Source organism: Macrosteles quadrilineatus, unplaced genomic scaffold (genome assembly GCF_028750875.1).
Source record: "Macrosteles quadrilineatus isolate MER2022 unplaced genomic scaffold, UCM_ALF_1.0 Scaffold_21__1_contigs__length_2333173, whole genome shotgun sequence".
Classification (NCBI taxonomy): Eukaryota; Metazoa; Arthropoda; class Insecta; order Hemiptera; family Cicadellidae; genus Macrosteles; species Macrosteles quadrilineatus.
The window spans coordinates 1758035-1779762 of NW_026542614.1; the positions used below are offsets into that span (position 1 = coordinate 1758035).

At 33.6% G+C, this 21728-nt stretch overlaps 1 protein-coding gene across 3 annotated transcripts in view; it reads right to left on the reverse strand.

The window, feature by feature from the left end:
• The window catches only part of LOC129005432 (ankyrin repeat domain-containing protein 13C-A-like), a 34873-nt gene extending 13607 nt beyond the window's left edge, over positions 1 to 21266 (reverse strand). For all 3 annotated transcript variants that reach the window (XM_054434321.1, XM_054434320.1, XM_054434319.1), the window contains exons 1-8: positions 21097 to 21266; positions 19329 to 19370; positions 15067 to 15171; positions 13252 to 13383; positions 10906 to 11008; positions 5766 to 5874; positions 4913 to 5044; positions 3952 to 4116 (exon numbers count right to left, since the gene is read on the reverse strand). In XM_054434321.1, the coding sequence (XP_054290296.1) occupies positions 3952 to 4116; positions 4913 to 5044; positions 5766 to 5874; positions 10906 to 11008; positions 13252 to 13383; positions 15067 to 15171; positions 19329 to 19370; positions 21097 to 21220 (912 nt within the window). In that variant the 5' untranslated portion in view covers positions 21221 to 21266. The remainder of the gene's footprint in view (positions 1 to 3951; positions 4117 to 4912; positions 5045 to 5765; positions 5875 to 10905; positions 11009 to 13251; positions 13384 to 15066; positions 15172 to 19328; positions 19371 to 21096) is intronic.
• Positions 21267 to 21728: the final 462 nt, after the last annotated feature.

Consider the following 21728-nt stretch of genomic DNA (forward strand, 5'->3'; position numbering starts at 1 on the left):
CAGATAGCCATGGCAGGGATCTTTCGCACCACCTGAATGAAAACACAAATTTGTTTGAGGCAGTAGGTTTTGTAAGACCAGGAGCCTGTGCTAATGAAATCCTAATCGAGAAGAATATTGACGGAGAGGAGCTTAAAGAAGATGACTCGTTGCTAATAATGGCTGGTTCAAATGACATCGCTAGGAACGAGGCACAGCGTGCCCTTGATAGTATATCAAGAACAATCTTACAATACAACAAGAAAAAAATAATAGTTGCAGATTTTCCAGTAAGACATGATTTAGCAGAATGGTCTTGCGTGAACAAGGAAATCAGGAGGACGAATGAAGCTTTGGAGCAGATGTGTTGTCAGTACAATAATGTAACACTAGTAAAGGTGAGCTCAGCTGAGCGTAAACATCACACAAACCACGGGCAACACCTAAATAGAACTGGTAAGAGATGGCTGGCCAACAAAATCATCGAAGCGACTTATGAATCTCCTACAGCAACGAATGATGCCCCTACACCACAACACAATGATGACTTCTACAAGGCACGGGAAGAAACGTCGCAGGATGTCATCCCCATCACAGACAGAGAGACGAGCCGCAGGAGTCCACATCCATGGGAAACGACCAAGAGATGACAACACCAGCCAAATTAGGTTAGGTAGCTCTAGTTTAGATTTAAAGAATAGAAATAACTTTGACTTTTTAATGCATATAAATATTCAAGGAATAAAAGAAAAGTTTTATGACTTAAGCTTAATTTTGGATCAAGTTAAAGAAAATACTTAATTCAATTCAATTCAATTCAATTCAAAACATCTTTATTCATTAGTATATATTTTATATACAAGAATGGTGTCAAATTCATCGTTACATAAAATATGAACACAAATAAAAGACAAATACAATATACAAGAACAAAACAATACAGTCATCTCTCAAGTACCGGTAGGTATAAAACAAAAGTATACTTCAGTGAAAACAAAAAACAAAAATATAGTTCAGTGAAACATCAATAGGCCTAAAACATTTTAAGTCAATGCTGTTATTGCTTAGCCCAGAAATCTTTGAATTTATAGAAAGCATTTTGTGTCAAATGTAATTTTAGAGCGTTTTTAAATCTGTTGTCATCTGTTTCATTTTTTATTTTTATTGGTAATTGATTAAAAAATTGTATTCCAATGAATGATGGTTTTTGTTTAAATATTTCTTTTTTATGCTTATTAATTTGGAAATTATATCGGTTTCTTGTGTTGTAATTATGATTATCGACGTTTCTAGTAAATGTTGAAATATTACGTTTAACATGAAGAACAGTCTTGTAAATATAAAGGCTATAAACTGTCATGATACCCAATCCAATAAAATGTTTTTTACAGTGTGCATCAAAATCCAATTTAAGCATTGATCTTATTGCATCTTTTTGAAGATGTAAGATTTTTTTGAGGTTAAAATTTGATGTTGCTCCATATACTTCAAGACCATACCCAATATGGGTATGGACCATTGAAAAATACATTGATTGCAATGTTTTGATGTCACAAAAAGAGGACAATCTCTTCAGAGCAAAGACTCCTGAACTAACTTTTGAACAGACCTCATTTACATGATCTGACCAAGACAGTTTTCTATCCAGTAAAATACCAAGGAACTTTGACTTTTCAGCAAGGTCAACAGTATTAAGGCAGTCTGTTGGTTCTGTGTCATTCCTTGAATTGCCATTTTTACAAGAGAATTTAATTATTGTTGTTTTATTTTTATTAGTTAAAAGGTTCAAGTTATTTAGTCTTTAATTACTTTGATTATACTTTGATTATATCTTTAAATGAACATTGGTTATCTAAAGAAAATATAGAACTGTTATATAAAATTAATGGTTTCTGCTTAGCAGACTACTATACTAGGGAGAATGGTGCAAGAGGAGGTTCAGCAATTTTATTAAAACAAAATGCAGGTATAAAATATAAAGTTAGAAATGACCTTAAAAATTTTAACGAAGATTTTTATTTTGAATGTTCCATCATTGAAATTCTAAATTTTGTTGAGCCTACAATAATTGTATCTTTATATAGAGTACCATATAAGTTCACATTAGCTAGCTTTTTAAAAAATATGCAGTTTTTATTAAATAAGTTGAAAGGGAGGAAAAGGTTAAATGTATTGATAGCTACTGATTGTAATATAAATGTATTAGATAATAAGGCTTCTGATGGATTTTTAAATGTTTTACATTTTAATGGTTTCAAAGTCAATGTTATGGAGGTAACAAGACCTAGAAGTGGAACTTGTATTGATAATATTATTACTAATGAGAAACATCAGATAGAGAGAATTCATGTTGAGGACATAGGTCTTTCTGATCATAGTGCCATATGGGCCACATTACCCAGATTTAAGGATAAGATCAAAATTAAAGAACAAACCTTTAAAAGATATTTTACTTCAAGTAAAAAAGCTGAATTTAAGAGTAAAATAAAAAACTTGAAATGGAAGGTAGAGCTTGGGAAAAGTGTGAACGATAATTACAACAATTTTTTAAACGATTTCTTATTGACCATGAATGAAGTGTTTCCACCTAGACCTAGGAGGGTAAAAAATAAAAAAGAAATACAGTGGGTGACAGAGGGGATAAAAGTTTCAAGTATGAACAAACGGCGTCTCCACAGAGAGGCTAAGGAGAGTGGGTGTCCCGAGGCGCAAAGTTATTACAGAAATTATAGAAAGATATTCAAAAAAGTAGTTAGAGCAGCAAAGCGAAGGGCAAATGATAAGTACATCACACAAGCGAAGTGTAAAAGTCAAGCATCTTGGAAAGTAATTAAGAATGAGCTAGGAATGAATACAAGGTAAAAGAGCGTTTTGACAGAAGTACTAATTGACGGATCCATAATAAAAGACCCCAAAGTTATTCCAGATTATTTTAATGATCATTATCTCAACATTAGGAAAAAACTGAATATTAAAAGTTCACCAGAAAAAGCAGTTGACAGTTGCAAAACAGGGATAAACCCAGAAAGTTTGTTTTTTGAATTCAGAGAAGTAAATGTTCATGAAATTTTAAAGATTATACAATCACTACCAAATAAAAAATCTACTGGTTGGGACGAGATTCCTGTCACCTTAATCAAAGAGTGTAAAGATTATATAGCTATGCCAATCTGCACATTAATTAATCAGTCACTGTTTACAGGTGATTTTCCATCAAAACTAAAAATATCAATTGTTAGGCCAATTTATAAGAAAGGGGATAAAAACTTGATTGAAAACTATCGTCCAGTCTCATTGTTACCTGTCTTTTCAAAAATATTTGAGAAAGCTGTAAATGTTCAATTACAGGAATATCTAAAACCTCTGTACGTTTATGTGCTAATAAACATGATTGATGATTTGATTTGATTTTTTTTCTCTAAAAACACCGAAATGTGTCTTAGACGAAGAAAGAGAAAGTGAAGTTACCGAACAATTTCAACACACTGCAAATTAAAACCCACCCTACACTGTTAACTGACTTGCTAGAACAAAAACCCATTTTAGTTAATTTTTCGCTTATTGACGTAATACCCTGTATTTATTTAACTGCTAAAAATTTTCCGTTTTCATTTCAAATTCGTAACTCTGGTAAACATAGCTTTACAATTAATTACCTATGTGTATCATGTAATAATTTTCAAAATGATAATTTTTTTTCCCAATATTTTATTTTTACTGTATTTTAAGTTTATTTTTTTCCCTGTAAATAAAAAAAATCAAATGGCAACATGTCAAATAGCATATCATTTTTTAAAGTGTCTTGTTAAGACGAACAACCTTCCAATTTACACCTATCTCTTTAGTATTTTAGTAATAAACCAAAAACTAAATTTTCGTATATAAAATTCATGTTAATTGCACTACTAAGGAATACCATTTTTTTTCAGTTTTAGGCTTTTGAAAGTTGTAAAAGAACTGTACATATATTACCTCGCCATTGGTATCCAGTCCCTGAGTATTGCCTTTGGTTAAACTCTCCATGATTGCCTTATTCTTTTGTAAATCTTCTTCAGACAGGTGTTCTCTTCTCTTGCGAGACTCTAGGATCATCCCATTGATTATGTAGAACTCTGAATGGAAAGTTCCAACCAATTCCTGCAACGGGTTATCAGAATTAGAAAGTATATGTGAAATAAAGGAAACTGATTTCTATGAAAATTTCACTGTAGCCTATCATTAATTTTGGAAATATGGAGTTATGGTTTTTTGCACTCAGGTGTGGTTTTAAAACACGTTTGATTGGTATTAATGGTAAAATCAACTTGAAAAACATATTCAAGCACTGTTTCGAGAAAATTTTTTAACTTCTAACTCATTAAAATTTTTCTACCAGTTTTAAAATTTATTTTGTTAAGTTGTTTAGAAGATTTTTTTTTACTAGACAGAGCGAAACATTTGTTTCACCATAATCCAAATACTAGGTGAACAAAATCAAGGAAAAAATATACAAAACAAAAAACATAAAATTGCATTTAAAATCTTTAAAAAATTAGAGTGCTCTAAAACAAATTTTGAAGGTAGCAGCCATATTTGAAAATGGCAGCCAGAGTTTTCGCATAAAAAAATTGTTCTAAAATTTAAAGCTTTTTGGAATACAAATTATAGTGTTTAGCAAAGTTGTTTACCCTAAAATATCTGATTACTATTAGAAACTTAATATTTATAATCCATACAAAATATTTAAACAAATTTGTTTTACAGGCGAAAAGCTCTTCAAAGCCTTATATGGTATTGAGCGTTAGTCTACTCTACTGTCTGATCTATGTTGGTACACATGAAACATGTAACCACACAGTTCTATGAACAAATACATTTTAAAATGAAATTAATATTTTCTGACCACTGACTACTAGGTATTACAAATCTGCAGTAGTTCCTCTGAATGATTTACCTTCCTGTCTTCTCGGAAGATCCAACCGGTCTGCGCGCGCGTGAACGTGATTGACTTGGTGGACATCTGAGCTGCCAAGATATCACTACTCATCAGAATATCCACCTCATCTTCTATCTCCATCTCCGTTTCCTACCACAAGGCCTTATATAGAGCAATGCTTAAGTGTCATAACAAGGGATGGTTGAAACTGGGAATTTCAAATCTCAAAACCAAAACCGCTGAGACTATTAAATCCTAAATCTTGAAAACTAAACACCAAACTTTGCTTGCCTGGTTAAGGTTAAAGAAAAATACAGGTAAGCAAATGTTTATTATGCAATCAAAACTGAAATAAATTGGGCTTCTGACAACATGAATATTTGACGAATACACTTAATACCTACGGAATTTAACAACTTGTTTCAAAAGTGATTGAATATTTCTTGAGAATCAAATAATGTGAATGGCAATTTTATCTGCACAGTTTGAAAGGAATAACATATCAATTTGTTGATTTGTTTCCTTGTATGGACATTGATGGATATTGTGCAATATTTTGAGAGCGTCAAACATTGTTGATCAAATCTCGAAACACAAACTTTCTTAAAGTTTTGTTGGTTTAGAGATTCGAGATTCTGTTTTGACACATAACCATAACCAGAACATATCCATAACCATTATCAGAAAAATAGTACCAAAGCCTTACAACATTGACAAAGTATTTATGTTGTGTCTCAAAACAGTAGGTATTCAATTCTCAAATCCAGCCGAATAAATCTTAAATTGTTATCTTTTCTAGAGATTAGCTGTATCAAGATTTGGATTTGACACAACATTAGTAGTAGCAATTATAAGTTTTATACCTACTTACTTCATAACGAACTCGCTGGAACAGGCAAGCCTTATTGTCTAAAACAGCGAGGGACTGACTGGGCTTAGCGTCTCCATTAAGTAGAAATGTTATGTCCCCTCTCTCCCACCTGAAAAAATAATACTCTGTGTACAGCCAGTACCAGGCCAATTGTACAAACTAGTACAAAAGCCAGACTAAATAGTACAAAACCAATATTGGAGAAATGAATTTGAGAACCATAATAAAGTTGCTTTCACTACGCTTCCATTTTGCAGTATCTCATTCATTAATGTCCTAACTTAAGGCTGTTTGGGCGCTAGGCTAGTCCGAAGGTGAGGAGCAGTAGTTCTACAAGTCGCCACCGCGCGCGCTTGGATGTCCGTTTGGAGGCAGCGCTGTAGGTGTGTGTTTGAGCTGTCCCCCCTCACCCCTCCTCACCCGACACACTGACACTAGTGACACTGCATCACTGCTTCTCGTATAAGCGAGGCCTGGCACGGGCACGGCCCGTCGTATCCTCGGTCCGGGCTAGCAACCCTAAACCAAATCACGTTGCTAACTGACACAAATTGACTATCTTATGTTGATTTGTGTTTGCGCTTACTGTTATAGTAATACATAATATTAATGTATCAATAATTAATCTGATTTTTAACACACTGGCTGTAATAGTGTTGCAGCAGTTTAATTAAACTGTAAACAAATATTTACACATTATATACATATACAAAAACTGTACAATCAATTACAATAAGATAGTGAAGTATGATTCATGTCTATGGCCCCTATTTATTCGCCCTCTCTTTTCTTTCCTTTGAATACTTTGCTTCCAGTATGTAAGGTGGGTCTATTAGTTTCTATTATTTATATATGCTACAGACTCCGACATTATTGTTTTTAAACATCACAGTTCATTTGGAAGCAAAACCAAGAAATACTAATCGATAGCTTCAAGGTCAAGCTATCCGCTTTCACTGACAATTAATTGCACTGTCTACCACTTACACATCTGCCTGCTACGGAACTATGCGGTGGGGCACACGGAAGATTTCTCAGGTGCCGTTTGACATCACTAACTGCTGACGCCACTAACTGCGCGTCTGAAGAAACAGGCGATTTTATAATTTTTCTATTATGAAATTAAACAGTCATAACCAAACCAAACTAACCAAACGTGCTGATAATGGAAAAATTGAATGAAGGTTTACTAATCTAAAAAATAGTTTTGTTCATAAAATAAAATTATAAATGCCTAAAATTCAATTTTATAATTTTTTTATTATAAAATTAAACCGTCATAACCCAACCAACCTAACCAAACGTGCTGATAAAGGAAAAAATTGTCGACAAAAAGTTAATGCAATCAACGGGATGCGAACCCGGTACATTCGGATTATCAGCCCGACACGCTATCCACTACACCACGGAGGCCGGTGGTTCATATACGTCTCGTTGCGGTAATGGTGTTCCCTCAAAGTGACGTCAGCAGTTAGACGTTTATGTGTTAGGGTTTAGAAAGAATAGTTTATCTCTCAGCCAATCACCCCCTGAAAGATTGCGCACGTAGGCCAATGATCACAGCTATTACAGAAGTGCGCGGGGGGGGGGGGGTGTTATTGTGCGTCAGTAGAAAGTAGAAGGCACGCCGTCGCGGGTTGGTGTTCAGTGGCAGGGGGAATGCACAAGGTCAATGACAACCCAAGTTATAAGGCTACTGGCTACCAACGAAGACTACCCTCCCCGCACTGCAATATGTGTATGTACCATACATACACATATACACACATACAGACAGACAAACACATCACTTCGAAAACCACTTTTTTGGGATCAGGGTTTTTACATAAACAATTCTTTTACCATATTAAATTGTAGGGGATAAAGTACTTAAAGTTATGTCAAAAAGTTTGAGATATTTTCTAAATTGCCCTTTAATCCACTTCTGAGTTTGGTCCTTTTTAAATAAGTGTAAAATTTTCAGTCTCAAAAATATTACTAGGCCTAAACTTAATAGTATGTTTCGTGCCTAGGGCCAAAAATGAGGTTTTGCTGGTTCGAGATAGTTTTTAAGTTCGATACGAAGTCGAGGACTTAAAACGATCGAGAACTGCAAAATCATTTCAGTCCGTGGATAAATTATTTGAGGAATCAGCAAAAATAATAATAAATAGTTGCTAGGCAGCGGTGACAATAAAACAACTCTATTGCAATGCTATGGATACTGATTGAGTATTTAATATGCATTAATGTTTTAAGAAAGTAAGCGGGCAGCTGATTTTGCGGCCCTAGGGATGTAAAAACCTGCTCGATCCCCGAATGACGGTGACAGCTGGCATGGCCTGCAAAACGTAACTTTCAGCCACCAATTAATGTACATATGTATAACAGTTTAAAACATCATAGTGTGGTAAAATAGTATACTACGTTACTAGTCCTGAAAATAAGTGTTTACCGGACGAGTGTGGTCGTTCCCACACACGTGAAGTCGAGTACGGGATTACCATACGAGTCCGGTACACACATTTTGAACGAGTTACGTACCTACGTGATAGTTTACGCCATACTAATAAATCTGTACAAATCCTTATATATTTCCACCAACTAAAGGATTAAAACTCATTGCCACCTAAATACAGTATAATCAGCTGATTGGTGTCCGGTAAAACTCATTACAGTACAGTAGTACTGTATGAAACCCCATTTGAATAAGCTGGCGGCAAACAGCTGTTTGCCGCCAGCTTATTAAAATGGGGTTTCATTGCGTAATGCTGTTCTGCAATGAGTTTTACCGGACACCAATCAGCTGATTATACTGTATTTTTGCTGCAATTAGTGGTTATAAACAAAAACATAACCTCTCTCAGAGGTTATGACTAGTGATTATTAGTCATTTAGTTGGTAGACATATATAAGGATTTGTACGGATTAAGTAGTATGGCGTAAACTATCGTACGTAACTCGTCCAAAATGTGTGTACCGGACTCGTATGGTAATCCCGTACTCGACTTCGTCTCGCACGGGAACGACCACACTCGTCCGGTAAACACTTATTTTCAGGACTAGTAACGTAATATACTATTAATTAATCCAGAATCATGTGTTTTAATTCTTGAAGTTAACGTAAACACATAGCCTACCAAAAACCTTAATTAAATTGTCACAGTACTGTATGTCAATTTCTTCCAATGAATAAATGACCCAGGCATAATTATTTGGGAGAGCCAAAATATTATCACAAGCTTTCATGTTGTTGTTCATGTTGTAAAAATAGCAAAATGATTATCATTATCATAATACTGGTTTTTTATGAATCAAGTATATATTATAATAAACAAATCTAAAAAACCATCAATAGGTCCTCAAGGCAATGAGACTATTTGAGAATGAGTTAAAAAGGTAACATAATGAAAGGTAAAAACAAACTCAAATTGCAGATACAATTTAATAGGCCAACCATAATCCTTTGACAGCAGTTGGCATGGAGTTGTTCTCACTGTCGAACATGATACGAGTCAGAAAGTGGAAATCCACATAAAAGTATCTCTATATTTTATGGCAATTATAAAATGATTTATTAATCAAGATAAAATGTCAAACGGGATTTTGATTGCATAATTACCCCAGTAATAAATTAAGGAGGTCGTAACAATTATCTGATTAATCTTTTATGTGCTTTTAACCAACCACTGGCTTGCCCCCCCCCCAAAATCATAAAATCCCCCCCAAATAAATTTCTGATACTAAATTGAAATTTTACCTTTGTCATCCAGCTCCTGATATTATTATAAACTTGTTACGGCCGTTTCAGCATCATTGTGCCATCGTCGGACTGTTCAGCCAAAAGGCGTCGTTAAAACACAAAAACATACACACGAAAAATACACATATTTGTCAAAACGGGGTTTTGAAAACAGGCCTGTTGAGGATAGTTTGAGGATAGTCAACAGGCCTGTTTTCAAAACCCCGTTTTGACAAATATGTGTATTTTTCGTGTGTATGTTTTTGTGTTTTAACGACGCCTTTTGGCTGAACAGTCCGACGATGGCACAATGATGCTGAAACGGCCGTAACAAGTTTATAATAATATCAGGAGCTGGATGACAAAGGTAAAATTTCAATTTAGTTATAGAACCAGCTCAGGGGCTAGAAAATATGGATTATAAATTTCTGATATCGCATTTTGCGACATCAAACCCCCCTGTGGGCACCCCTGATCCTCCTTGCTCTAGACCGTTTACATCGCTTGCGTGGACGTGGTTTTCTAGCCATTATTAGGCTAATTAATGTCCTACTGAATCTAAAATAATATAGGCCTACAGCACACCTACTAGAACAACAATTTGAAAAAAACGTAGCAACCGTAACACTCAATAAGCAGTCTCCGCTATGGTGAAGATTTCGCGCCGAACAAGACAGTGTGGGAAGGGCCACAGGTGTGCGAGGTGGAGAGAGGAAAGGTGGGAGAGAGAGCGAAGACCAAGGCAGCCCGCGGCCGTGCGCACTTGGCGTAGACGGCGCGTGCGGGCACTGTAGATGATCACCACTACACTTGCAGTGCCGCGCGCCGACTTGACATGGTGTTACGTGTACCAATATTGAGACAGAACTGTTACACATAGAAACTATAAAAAAATGTCTTTACTCTGACTGATTAAACCCAGATATATTAAAACTGCTAGCATTAAGTTCTAGTATTACACTCAACTAATAATCAAGTTGTAAAATAAAATAAAAATAAAAAAATATTTTTTTTCGTAAATCATTTTATTCATTGCTTAAAAGAAAGAAATATATAATACGAAAATGTTTATTTTATTTCAAAATTCCCAATGGGTTTTTTTGATTGTTAGTACAAAAATACCTAAATATCAGAACTTTAACCCCTTGTAATTCTCTAAAAAAAATTTTTGGATTTTTTTAAAACCTCATTTTAGTTTTAATACATTGCAACAAACACATTCCAGCATAAAAATTGGAATTTTAATTTTTGACCAAACACCCTTAAAGAGGTGTTCAAAAAAATATTTTACGCCACACTACACTGTTTTGACGAACTTCCCACGCAAGGATTTAGTCCAGGAAACAGTGTGAATTTTCACACTCAAGCTAAATAAAAAGACTTGAAATTCAAGTTGGCAAATTAAAAAATGAATCGTACCTCATATCGTTAAAGTCTACAAGAGTGGTATCCAGACGAATAGAAGAGCCTCGTTTGTGGATACGGCAAACATCGGACGGAAGGATCCGAGAAACTAGCGGTACTGAAACAATACAGGTGTTCTTGCAAAATTGTAACTTAAGACTATACAAACAAGATTATTGTAAGGCTTGATGACACTCCAGGCTGTACTACTTGCCATTAACTCATTCCCTTACACATGACATTCACTCAAGATACTGTATGATGGTTTATAAACACAATGCAAGCCAAATAATGGAAGTCAAAAGACAAGTTACAGGCTATTATTTGCAAAGTGGAATTTCAGGGGGTTTTACCTACAAAAAATAAAGTCCGAAAAATTTAAGGGTCAAGAATTAAATCAATGGTTAAAATATTTTAACAGATGTACATTATGATTCAGTTGGTGTAAATAATAATATAGGAAAGGTAGGAAACATAATCGTAACGGTATTTGTCTGGGCTTAACATGGTTGACAGAAAAAGTTGGTTATAGAAAAGTGTAATACAGCAGGAAGTGTAGGTGCGTAGTGGCACTCCTTAGATAATGTGGAAAAAAAGATATCTAAGTCAAATACTTTTTATGTCAGAATAGGTAGGCCTATGTTATTAGTTCATATAGGTCATTAGGTATATAATATTAGTTCATAATTTAGTTGTAAATCTTGGCACAAAAGGGAATAACTTTTGTGTATTTTTAGGTATACGCTTTTTAAATCCTATGAAGAAACTACTAGAAAGTGTTAATGTTATATAACAATAGGTTATGATGAGAATTAACTAACAAAATAAGTCATTTAACTTGACTCCCTCAATTAATTAACAAAATTACAGCACTGTCAATGCAGACTTGCGATCATTTAATAATTACTTAGGTAAATGCTATGATATAACTTCATGTGGAGGTTAAACACAAGCTTATCACTACTGACAGTGGTGAGATGTTTAAAAGAATATTTAAAAACCTTTATCCATACGTTTTCCAATTTTAATATATCAAAACTATAAATAACAGTTTACAACATTTCACATGATTAGAATATTAACAGTTGCAATAATTTTAAGCAAATTTTCCACAGAGGGAATAAGCTATTACCGTAGGTATAATAGTAAGACCTGGACCTGGGACCGATTTACTTTTTTTATTTTGAGGCCCCTAGAGGCCAAAAACACCATCCATTCAAACTAATTATATAGGTTTTATGTTTTATTCATACAAGTCCGTTAGTATGGTAGGTTAACTTTGAAAAAAATTAACCAAATCATAAAAATTTGGTACAAATGTGTAATCCTGTGACGTTTATTTGTACGAGTTCGCGAACCAGCATGGTAGGACTATGGGAATGGGGATTTAAGGGGTTTTGCTTTGTTATGCACTTAATAGTTCAGGAGAAAATTACAATAATCTGAAAATTCTTATGTTAGGCCTTATGAAAAATAAGTAAACTGTTGTAGTTTGCTTGTTTATGAACATATTTTGATCAAATTTGGAAAATGTATTTCTTACTGAACTATTAAAATTTTACTAAGAAACACTCTATTGTCTTCCCCTTAGCAGCAAACATATGTACTAGTTAAACTAATGTTATTTAAATAGGAGATAAATCTAATATTTTAAGTCGATGTTTTAGTGAAAATATAATCGGGCAAATGAAAATTTGCTTTGCCTGCAGGTTTGCTGCAGTTCAGGTATTTTCAGTGTTATAATTAAATGTTTAATATATTGTATTGTACAGTATTTAATTTAGCCTCTAATTTAGTCTATTGTATTGCATGTTAAGCAAAAGTACAGGAAGTGTTGATTATATCATCATTCTATTCAACTATCCAACACAGAAGAATATTTTAAAATTGAATCGTTAAACAGAGAAACGTATCAGAACCTCAAACAAGTGGTAAGACTATGAATAATAACATTGTTGCTTGTGTAGAATATTCTACTACACACTGAACAATCTTTGGCCTTGAAGGGTATGAAGATGTTTAACTTATCTGTTATGATATACTAATTGAGATAACTGATAAAAAAGAACCAAGTCATTATTCAATTGCATCTTTATCAAAACTATAGATTACGTTTTATAGCTGACCTGATTGATTGATGATACCCATTGAATCAAGAATGTTCCTTGGGATAGCAACTTAAAGAAAATATATTAGAGCTATGATTTGCCCGTTAGGTTAGGTTAGGTTACTACGGGCTGTAACTAATATCTTTCAATTAAAAAGTTGATGAATTTTGTGGGATTTTAAAAGTCCAAATTTTATCATGTAATTTCAACAATGAGTATTATTTCCTAGGATAAAACACTGAAACACACTCACCCCAACTTTGAAAGTCCCACTTCAGTTCCATGTAAAAGTCGCCCATCTGGTTAAGCGCTTTAATCAAATTAGGTCTTCGCTCCTCCATCTGTTCGCGAGCCTGTTGTTTCAACTTGCGCACCAGCGAAACAACTAGAGAAAACATATGAGAAACATGTTGTAGGCCTAGTGGAGTTTTATCAAATTAAAGTACAGTAATTTGAGAATGGTCACAGTTTTTTAAAAAGGGGCAAGCTAAATAGGCCTAGCGGAAATTGACAGGAAGTTAAATAAACTATGACAACTTAAAATATATGCACTACATCATATAACATACATTAATCCCTAACAACAGTACCTATTTATAAGATTTAATTTAATTACATTACATCAGCAGACCTGTTAATGAAAAGTTTTTTTTAGCGTTCCCCTATATTTAACTAACCGCTCACCTGGTATTGCCGCTCTAACAAAACATTTTGAAAACTACCTATTGGAAAATAGGTATAATTAATTTTGAATAGAGCTCAAAAGCGCACAAAATTGAGTAAAAGAAGATTGGCCTAATATTTCAAAGAGGATGACTAATACTTAACATACATGAACTTACACTTTGAACTTAATACTAGACATGAGATTAATACTAATAGGTATGTGTAGGTTTAGTATTTCAATAAATAATAAAGAAAGAGCTTCAAAAATTGGTACCAGTACACAGTTACTGGGCATTAAAATAATTTTAACACATTAGGCCTATTCAGTGAAGTACGCTACCTCCTCAGGGGGACGGGCCTGCTAGGGATCAGAAGAAAATCTTAAATTTATAAGCATAGGTTTATATGCACTTCAAATAAAAGGTCTTTATTAGTCAAAAACAATGTCGCAAACCCAAACGGACAACCAAATAAAAAATGGCAGCTGTTCAAAGATTCATAGAATTTTCAATGCTATATTATTACATGTACACGCTACCTCCTCAGGGGAGCGCCTGCTAGAAATTGGAAGAAAATTATAAATGAAGGCATAGGTTGATTAGCACATTAAATTAAAGGCCTTTATTAGTAAAATACAATGCCGCAAATTTAAGTTTAAAAGAACCGATTCCAAAATGGCAACCGTTCAAAGATTTTTTGTATTTTACTAGTAAAGGCCTTTAATTTGATGTCAGGCTAGGCCAACATATCAACCTATTTTTTTTATTTTTTTATTTATACATGGTAACACCATTTAACTTATACAATAGTAGTTAGCATAATCAATTACAAGATGGCATAATTTACAACGACACTACATTACTCCCTAATTCAATTAATAATAAAACAAAACTGAACTTGAAAAAACTTTGAGTTAGTAGGCCTATGTTATTCAAGGAAATACTAACAGACAATATATAACCTATGCTAACATTTAGGATTATCTTATGATTCTTAGAGGGATGTCTCCCTAAAGACCCGTACTACTTTCAATAATGTGTTAAAATGAGTTTTATATCCATCTCCAGTAACTTGGTGCCAAGTTTTGTAGGTCTATATTAATTATTTTTGGAAATATTTATATTGATTATTTTTGGAAATATTTAACTGTCCTGGGACTTTTTTCTTTCATAGTGTGTTTAAAGTTTTCTATTTGACGAGGTCTATTGTAATTTATTATTAAATAATTACCAATGAAGTACCGGCATCAGGTTTAAAAGACAGTTACACAAAGATGGCAGGTCAGTTATAACCAATCATCGCCATCTATTTCTGATACCGGTAATTCAAACTCACAATGTAACTATTGGTAGTTACTTATTCTTTAGATAAACCAATTGCAAGTTAGGGCAATAGCACTTACTTGTTTGTCGGTCGCCGTAGCTAATAGCTTCGGCAAGAGGACTCCAGCCAGCGTTGTTTTTAACCTTGACCGGAGCTCCATGTGCGAGCAGTAGATGAACACATTCTGTCAGAAAGAAGTTATAATTTAAGTTATCTTTTGGAATCAATAATACACCAAATGCGAATTACCTAGCACCCCTAGCTGACAATAAAAAAACATTAAAATGCCGATTCGTTTACCTTGTAACGCTAATTACCCTATGAGGCATAAAAAGGTAAGTATTGGTATACCCTACAAAATGTGAAAGGTAGGCTATACCTCATATCCATCAACACCATGGTCAACAATAGGCTACATTAATTGTCTGGGTAGCCGACTGGTTATAGTGCTCGCCTTCAAATCTTAATATCACTCAAATCGATGCGAGATCGTTTCCAGACCTAGATGCCATTTGTCATTGGGCTATGAATTAATGATGCTGTTTAACAAAAAGGTCGACGTTAGATAGTAACAAGACCGGAGGGTTTGGACTGTTCCCTTTCAAAACGTAAAAAATGCCACTGGCGTAAACACACAAAATAAAAAAATAAAAACATAAGGTTGGATAGTAAAGAGAAGAAAAACAGCACTTGACTTATTCAAATTGAGGCGCATCATTTGGGTATTTGCTACTTTCTTTCAAATGACCGATCATCCATGTGCTATGATGGCTTACAAAAATGTTCTTGGCTCCAATCTTTATTCATTATTGTGCTGGAAGACAAATTCTTATAGGGAAACCCTTCCCAGGATGGAATTTCACTGACACAAATCTTGAGTGGTTTTTTTATATATTACAAGATCGGTCCAGTCTAAGTACAATGAAAACCAGCATTTCATAGGTTTTGAGGAAAGATCATAAGGTGAAGCTAGAAAGTGTGAAAACCTCTAAGTTACAGTGAGTTTGCTATGTTGTACACTAAGTTAAGTTATAAATGATTTTTTTTCAAATCATAACTAATGCCTATAAGATGATCAAATTGGTAGAATAGAAAAGCATAGGCTAGGTCTACCTACATAATAGGCGAGTCAATATAGTCACTTGAGATAGAACAAATTCCAACAAATGGTTTTTCGACGGTTTTTGGTAGTAATAGGTGTAGAAAGTACCAGGAAAAAAGTCTACCAAAATCGGACAACCGGAAGTCGGGTTTTTCCAAGATGGCCGCCGTGAGGCCCTCAAATCTACAAGATGACTGCAAATTCGTCGATTCATAGTTCCAGGATTAGCCGATTTCCACGAAAATTGGCAAACACATGTAGAACTATATTTCCAACCTTAAATATGAAAACTAGGCAGACAAAGTAACCCAAAGATGAATTTTCAGGGTATTATGTGCTAAAAAATAAGATTTTTTACCTCAAATATATGTTTTTCTAATATTTTGTACAAAGTTTGTTATAATTTCAAATTTATTTTTCCACCATTAGATTCAACACAAAAAACCTAACAATTTAGTATATTGAATCTTTGTTCTGCTTCAATTTGTTACAGAGATATTGAAAGTAATAACTTTAGTATGTTTTCTTTCCGAGATAACTCAATGTTAATCTTGTGGAGAATAAGCATAAATAATAATATTATTTTTCATGAAACCTATATAGATAAGACTTTTTGTTCTGCTTCATATTATCTGTTTTAATATTTTTTTACTAAAAATTCCTTTTTTGGCAGTTACCATTGCAGCAAACCTACGTATTCGGTTCCTTAGTCTTAATCATAAAGAGAATAAGCAAAAATCAATTTTTTTGTTAGTCCGAGAAATATACAATATTACCTTAAAAAAAATGCAAGAAAACATTTTATGGTTTTATGTTGTAGTGTTTGGTATGCAGAGTAACATAGTAAAAATTGCCAAAAATCGGTCTACTGGAAAACCCCTAGAATCAAGATTTAATATGACGGATTTTCTCATCATTGGAAAAAAAATCCACATGCATTTTCATTGATATTGACTTTAGACCACCACCGATATTTATTGGGTGGTCATTTCTTCATTTCGATAGGGAACGTGTTTTCGGCCGTCATTTTGGATCCCCCTATTGGATATAAATAATTTTTTTTAATGTAATGGCGATGTTGTGAAACATTATTTTAAACTAGATTTTCACGCCCATTCCAAAATGAGTTTTTAAATATCTTTTTTTCGTTTTAAAGATATATTCAAACGAAAATTCTCTTGCATACATTTCTTAAGGACATTTCGTATTTTGAACATTTTTTAAGATTATTTTTTCTCCAGTACATATATTAACGCTTGCAGTTCGTTCTAGCCTTAAACATTTAGTGATGTAAGGGCTTTCATTTGAGCTATTGATCATTAAAATCTGACGAGTTAGAGACTAGTTACCAACCCCAACAAAATATTAAATTTCACTTTTTAGAAATACATTTTTATTAAAATATTTCTATCTCGGGTTCTTAATACGCCACCAAGTTCTTTCTGGTTTCATATTACTCAGTAAATGTTTGGGTTAATTTTTTTAATCACTTAATAACATGTGACAAATTTAATATGGGTGTGTCTTATTTAAAAATATTTTTTTTCGAGATTTGTCTTTAGTGTAAGACATATACCCCCAAATCGAAAAATAACTCCCAATGCTCTTTAAAATCTTAAAAGATTCATTAAAGTATTGACTTTTACTGTAGTTATAGGTTATTTATTGGGAGTTATTAGAATTGGGGATATATGTACTTAACTAAAGACAAATTTCAAATGCAAATAATTTAATATTAAATTAAGGTGCATGACTCATTTTTTATTAATTAGTCAGATATTATTTAGTGACTAATAAAATAAAAAACCTAATTCTCTACTGAGTAATTTGAGACCAGAAAGAACTTGGTGACGTATTAAGAACCCGAGATATAAATCATGTAATAAAAACTGATTTATAAAAAGTTAAATTTAATATTTTGTTGGGATTGGTAGCTCGTCTCTAACTTGTCCAATTTTAATGATCAATAGCTCAAATGAAAGCCCTTACATCATTAAATATTTAAGAATGAACTACTAACTGAAGATAAGAGAAATAATCTTAAAAAAATGTCAAAGTACAAAACGTTCAAAACAAAAAAAAATGTATTTAAAAACGGATTTCGGCAATGGAATATGTGTGAAAATCTAGTATGTATAGTAGTAATATGTCACAACAACAAAAAATTATATCCAATAAGGTGGATCAAAAATGGCGGCCAAAATACGTTTCCAATCGAAATGAAGTACTGACCACCCAATAAATATCGATGTTGGTCCCAAGTCAATATTTAGAAAATTGTGCATAGAAAATGCATATGGTATCTTTTTTTCAAAATTTGTCCAATGTTGGGAAAATCCGACTCTGCACACCCAAAACTACAATATAAAACCATAAAACGTTTTCTTGTATTGTTTTTAAGGTTATATTCTATACTTCTTGGACTAATAAGAAATTTATTTTTGCTTATTCTCTTTATGATTAAAACTGAGAAACCGAATACGTAGGTTTGCTGCAATGGTACACCAAAAAAGGAATTTTTAGTAAAAAAATATTAAAACAGATAATATGAAGCAGAACAAAAAGTCTTATCTATATAGGTTTCATGAAAAATTATATTAATATTTATACTTATTCTCCATAAGATTAACATTGAGTTATCTCGGCAAGAAAACATACTAAAGTTAATACTTTCAATATCTCTGTAACAAATTGAAGCAGAACAAAGATTCAATATACTAAATTGTTAGGTTTTTTGTGTTGAATCTAATGGTGGAAAAATAAATTTGAAATTATAACAAACTTTGTACAAAATATTAGAAAAACATATATTTGAGGTAAAAAATCTTATTTTTTAGCACATAATACCCTGAAAATTCATCTTTGGGTTACTTTGTCTGCCTAGTTTTCATATTTAAGGTTGGAAATATAGTTCTACATGTGTTTGCCAATTTTCGTGGAAATCGGCTAATCCTGGAACTATGAATCGACGAATTTGCAGTCATCTTGTAGATTTGAGGGCCTCACGGCGGCCATCTTGGAAAAACCCGACTTCCGGTTGTCCGATTTTGGTAGACTTTTTTCCTGGTACTTTCTACACCTATTACTACCAAAAACCGTCGAAAAACCATTTGTTGGAATTTGTTCTATCTTAGAGGCTTTTTTGGGCTAAATCGACTCGTCTATAAGATAATAAATGCTATTTTAATCAAACTGTTACCTACTTTTCCTAAAGAAATACCCTAAATGCAGTAACTCACCTTTGCGACCCAGCATGACTGCAAGATGGAGAGCAGTGTTTCCTATGAAAGAAAATTAAACTTAAGTTTAGTAAACAGCCATAAAAAGTGCTGATGATCAACTAATTTTAGATGTCAGGGCTTAGTCTTCTTGTACTAAGTTATACCAGTAAGTTAATCTAAAATAACTTAGGCCTATGTTAAGTATTGATAACTCAAAATGGTACCTAAGTTACTAATGATGCCTTTTCACTTTTCTCATACTTGAATACTTGTTGTCTAAATCTTTGACCGAAGTATGTCGGATAGATTGCGTTGTTATACTAATATTTACATAATTATTATATGATACAAAACTTGCTTTACAAAAAAACCATAAACTTAAAACTTTAAAACTTAGGCTGTGGTAGGCCTAAGCATGTCTGTTTCTCAACCTGGCATCAAAGGATCATATTTGACAACTCGTCAAGACTATACAGGGGCCTATTTGTGAGCAAGGTAAATCCTACTGTCGGGTCAAGTAAATTTAAACCAGCAATCACATTTAAGACCAATTATAAAGCACGTGAGGCGCAACATGAAGCAATGGTATTTCACCAGTCTACAGCAAGATGGCAACTGCCGGCTGTGACTCCTAGTGGCGAGTGCTGCTAAACAAATGTTACAGGTAATTGATGTTTACAATAACTTGTGCATGTAACTTAACAGTGTGTCTTGGTTCACTTTAAACATGTAACTTAGGCCTAGGCCTATTAAGAAATGTGACGTTTTCCTAATGACATTAAGGCTATGTACCTAAATTGATTTAATGGAAATAATAACTTATTGGAAATTCAACCTAGCCTATGTGTAGGCTTACCTATCAATTTAGCTGGTGGAGTTGATCAAAGTTTAAAGTTTAGAGGGTGTTAGTAATATTAATATCCACATTAATTTACACTCACATTATAGTAATAAAACTATTTTTGCAAAATCTACTCTTCCTATGCCTTTTCAGATTCCAGTCTTTTAACACATTCGCGGCGGCACGTCAAATGGCGGGCGTATCCCAGGTGCGGCGCAGCCCTCAGCATCGAACAAACCCGATTGCCGCGTGTGATTGGCTTTCCAATTTCGGGCTGACAAATAGCAAACAACGTGCGAGGATGTCCTGCTTTACAACGAGAGTCGACGTAGTTCGCTAAACACCAACAGATAGCAGCACTGCTTGTAACGTAGCCGGTCCCATTGGAATTGTATTGCCAAATGGAGGGAAAAAGACGGGACAAAAGTAGAATTTTGAGATTGCCAGACGGGGATTTACGGGAAGATTTACTACCAACCAACACCACAACAAAATACAGTATACTATTGAGCAGTACTGTGCTAGGTTTCAAGTTTCTATCTCTAATCCTGGCTTTAAAATAAATCATTTCGTACTGCATTGCAGCTTGGGAGCGATCGCACCCACCAGGATGGCATTAGGGTTCCGTATGGGAGCGATCGCTCCCATGCCGCCGCGAACGTGTTAATGATATAGGCTAGGCCTAGACTAGTTGGGTTCATTTGACCACCCTAGATATAGGCCTCTATGCTAGGTTATAACATAAAACCTTACTTGATTGATGAATCGTCTTAAAAGAACATTAAACTACAAGTTACGAAATATTTTATCTACGTAACTTATTGTGTGAAGTTTTTTTAATTCAAGTAAATAAAAAGGGAGGATGTAAATAGGCCTAGGCTCTTGGGAGCTACATAGAACTTACTACACAAAGGTAATGTTTTATACTATTAATGTTGACATTACCATGTTTATCTCTTTTGGAGACGTCGTGAATCCTTATGAGAGCTGATAATTTACGTAAATCACCACTGAAAACACATTTGTGAAGTGGAAACTCTTCGTCGTCGGCCATATTAAAATTAAACATAGATAATTTTCAATTTCATTTTTACTTCAAAAAAACACACACTAACATTTTTTTATTTTTTTTTATCATTGATATAAACAAGGAATACTAAGTAGGTCATAGAGTAAGGCATAATTACTTGTACTTTAATTCAATTCAAGAATAACATTGTATCATTGAATACATATGTCTAAAGTTCGGCCGCTTAGAAAGCGATCTCCTCCAGCATTGGTTTAGCATTATTTATTTATTTATCATACGGTAAACACCATTTTTACAATAGATAATACATGAGGGCAAGTTACAATAAAAAAATTTAAATATAGGTATATAGTCGAATTCAGATACATCTTGCTGACAAAAAAAAAGATTGCTTACATGAAAAATTACACCAACAGGATTGGGCAATTATTTGGACGTAGTGACTACTCGCAAAAGTGAAATTTTTTTTCCATAATATTTTTCGGAAAATACCGGAAATTACCGAAAAAAGGGAAAAACGGGAAACAAATATTCCGCGTATTTTGAG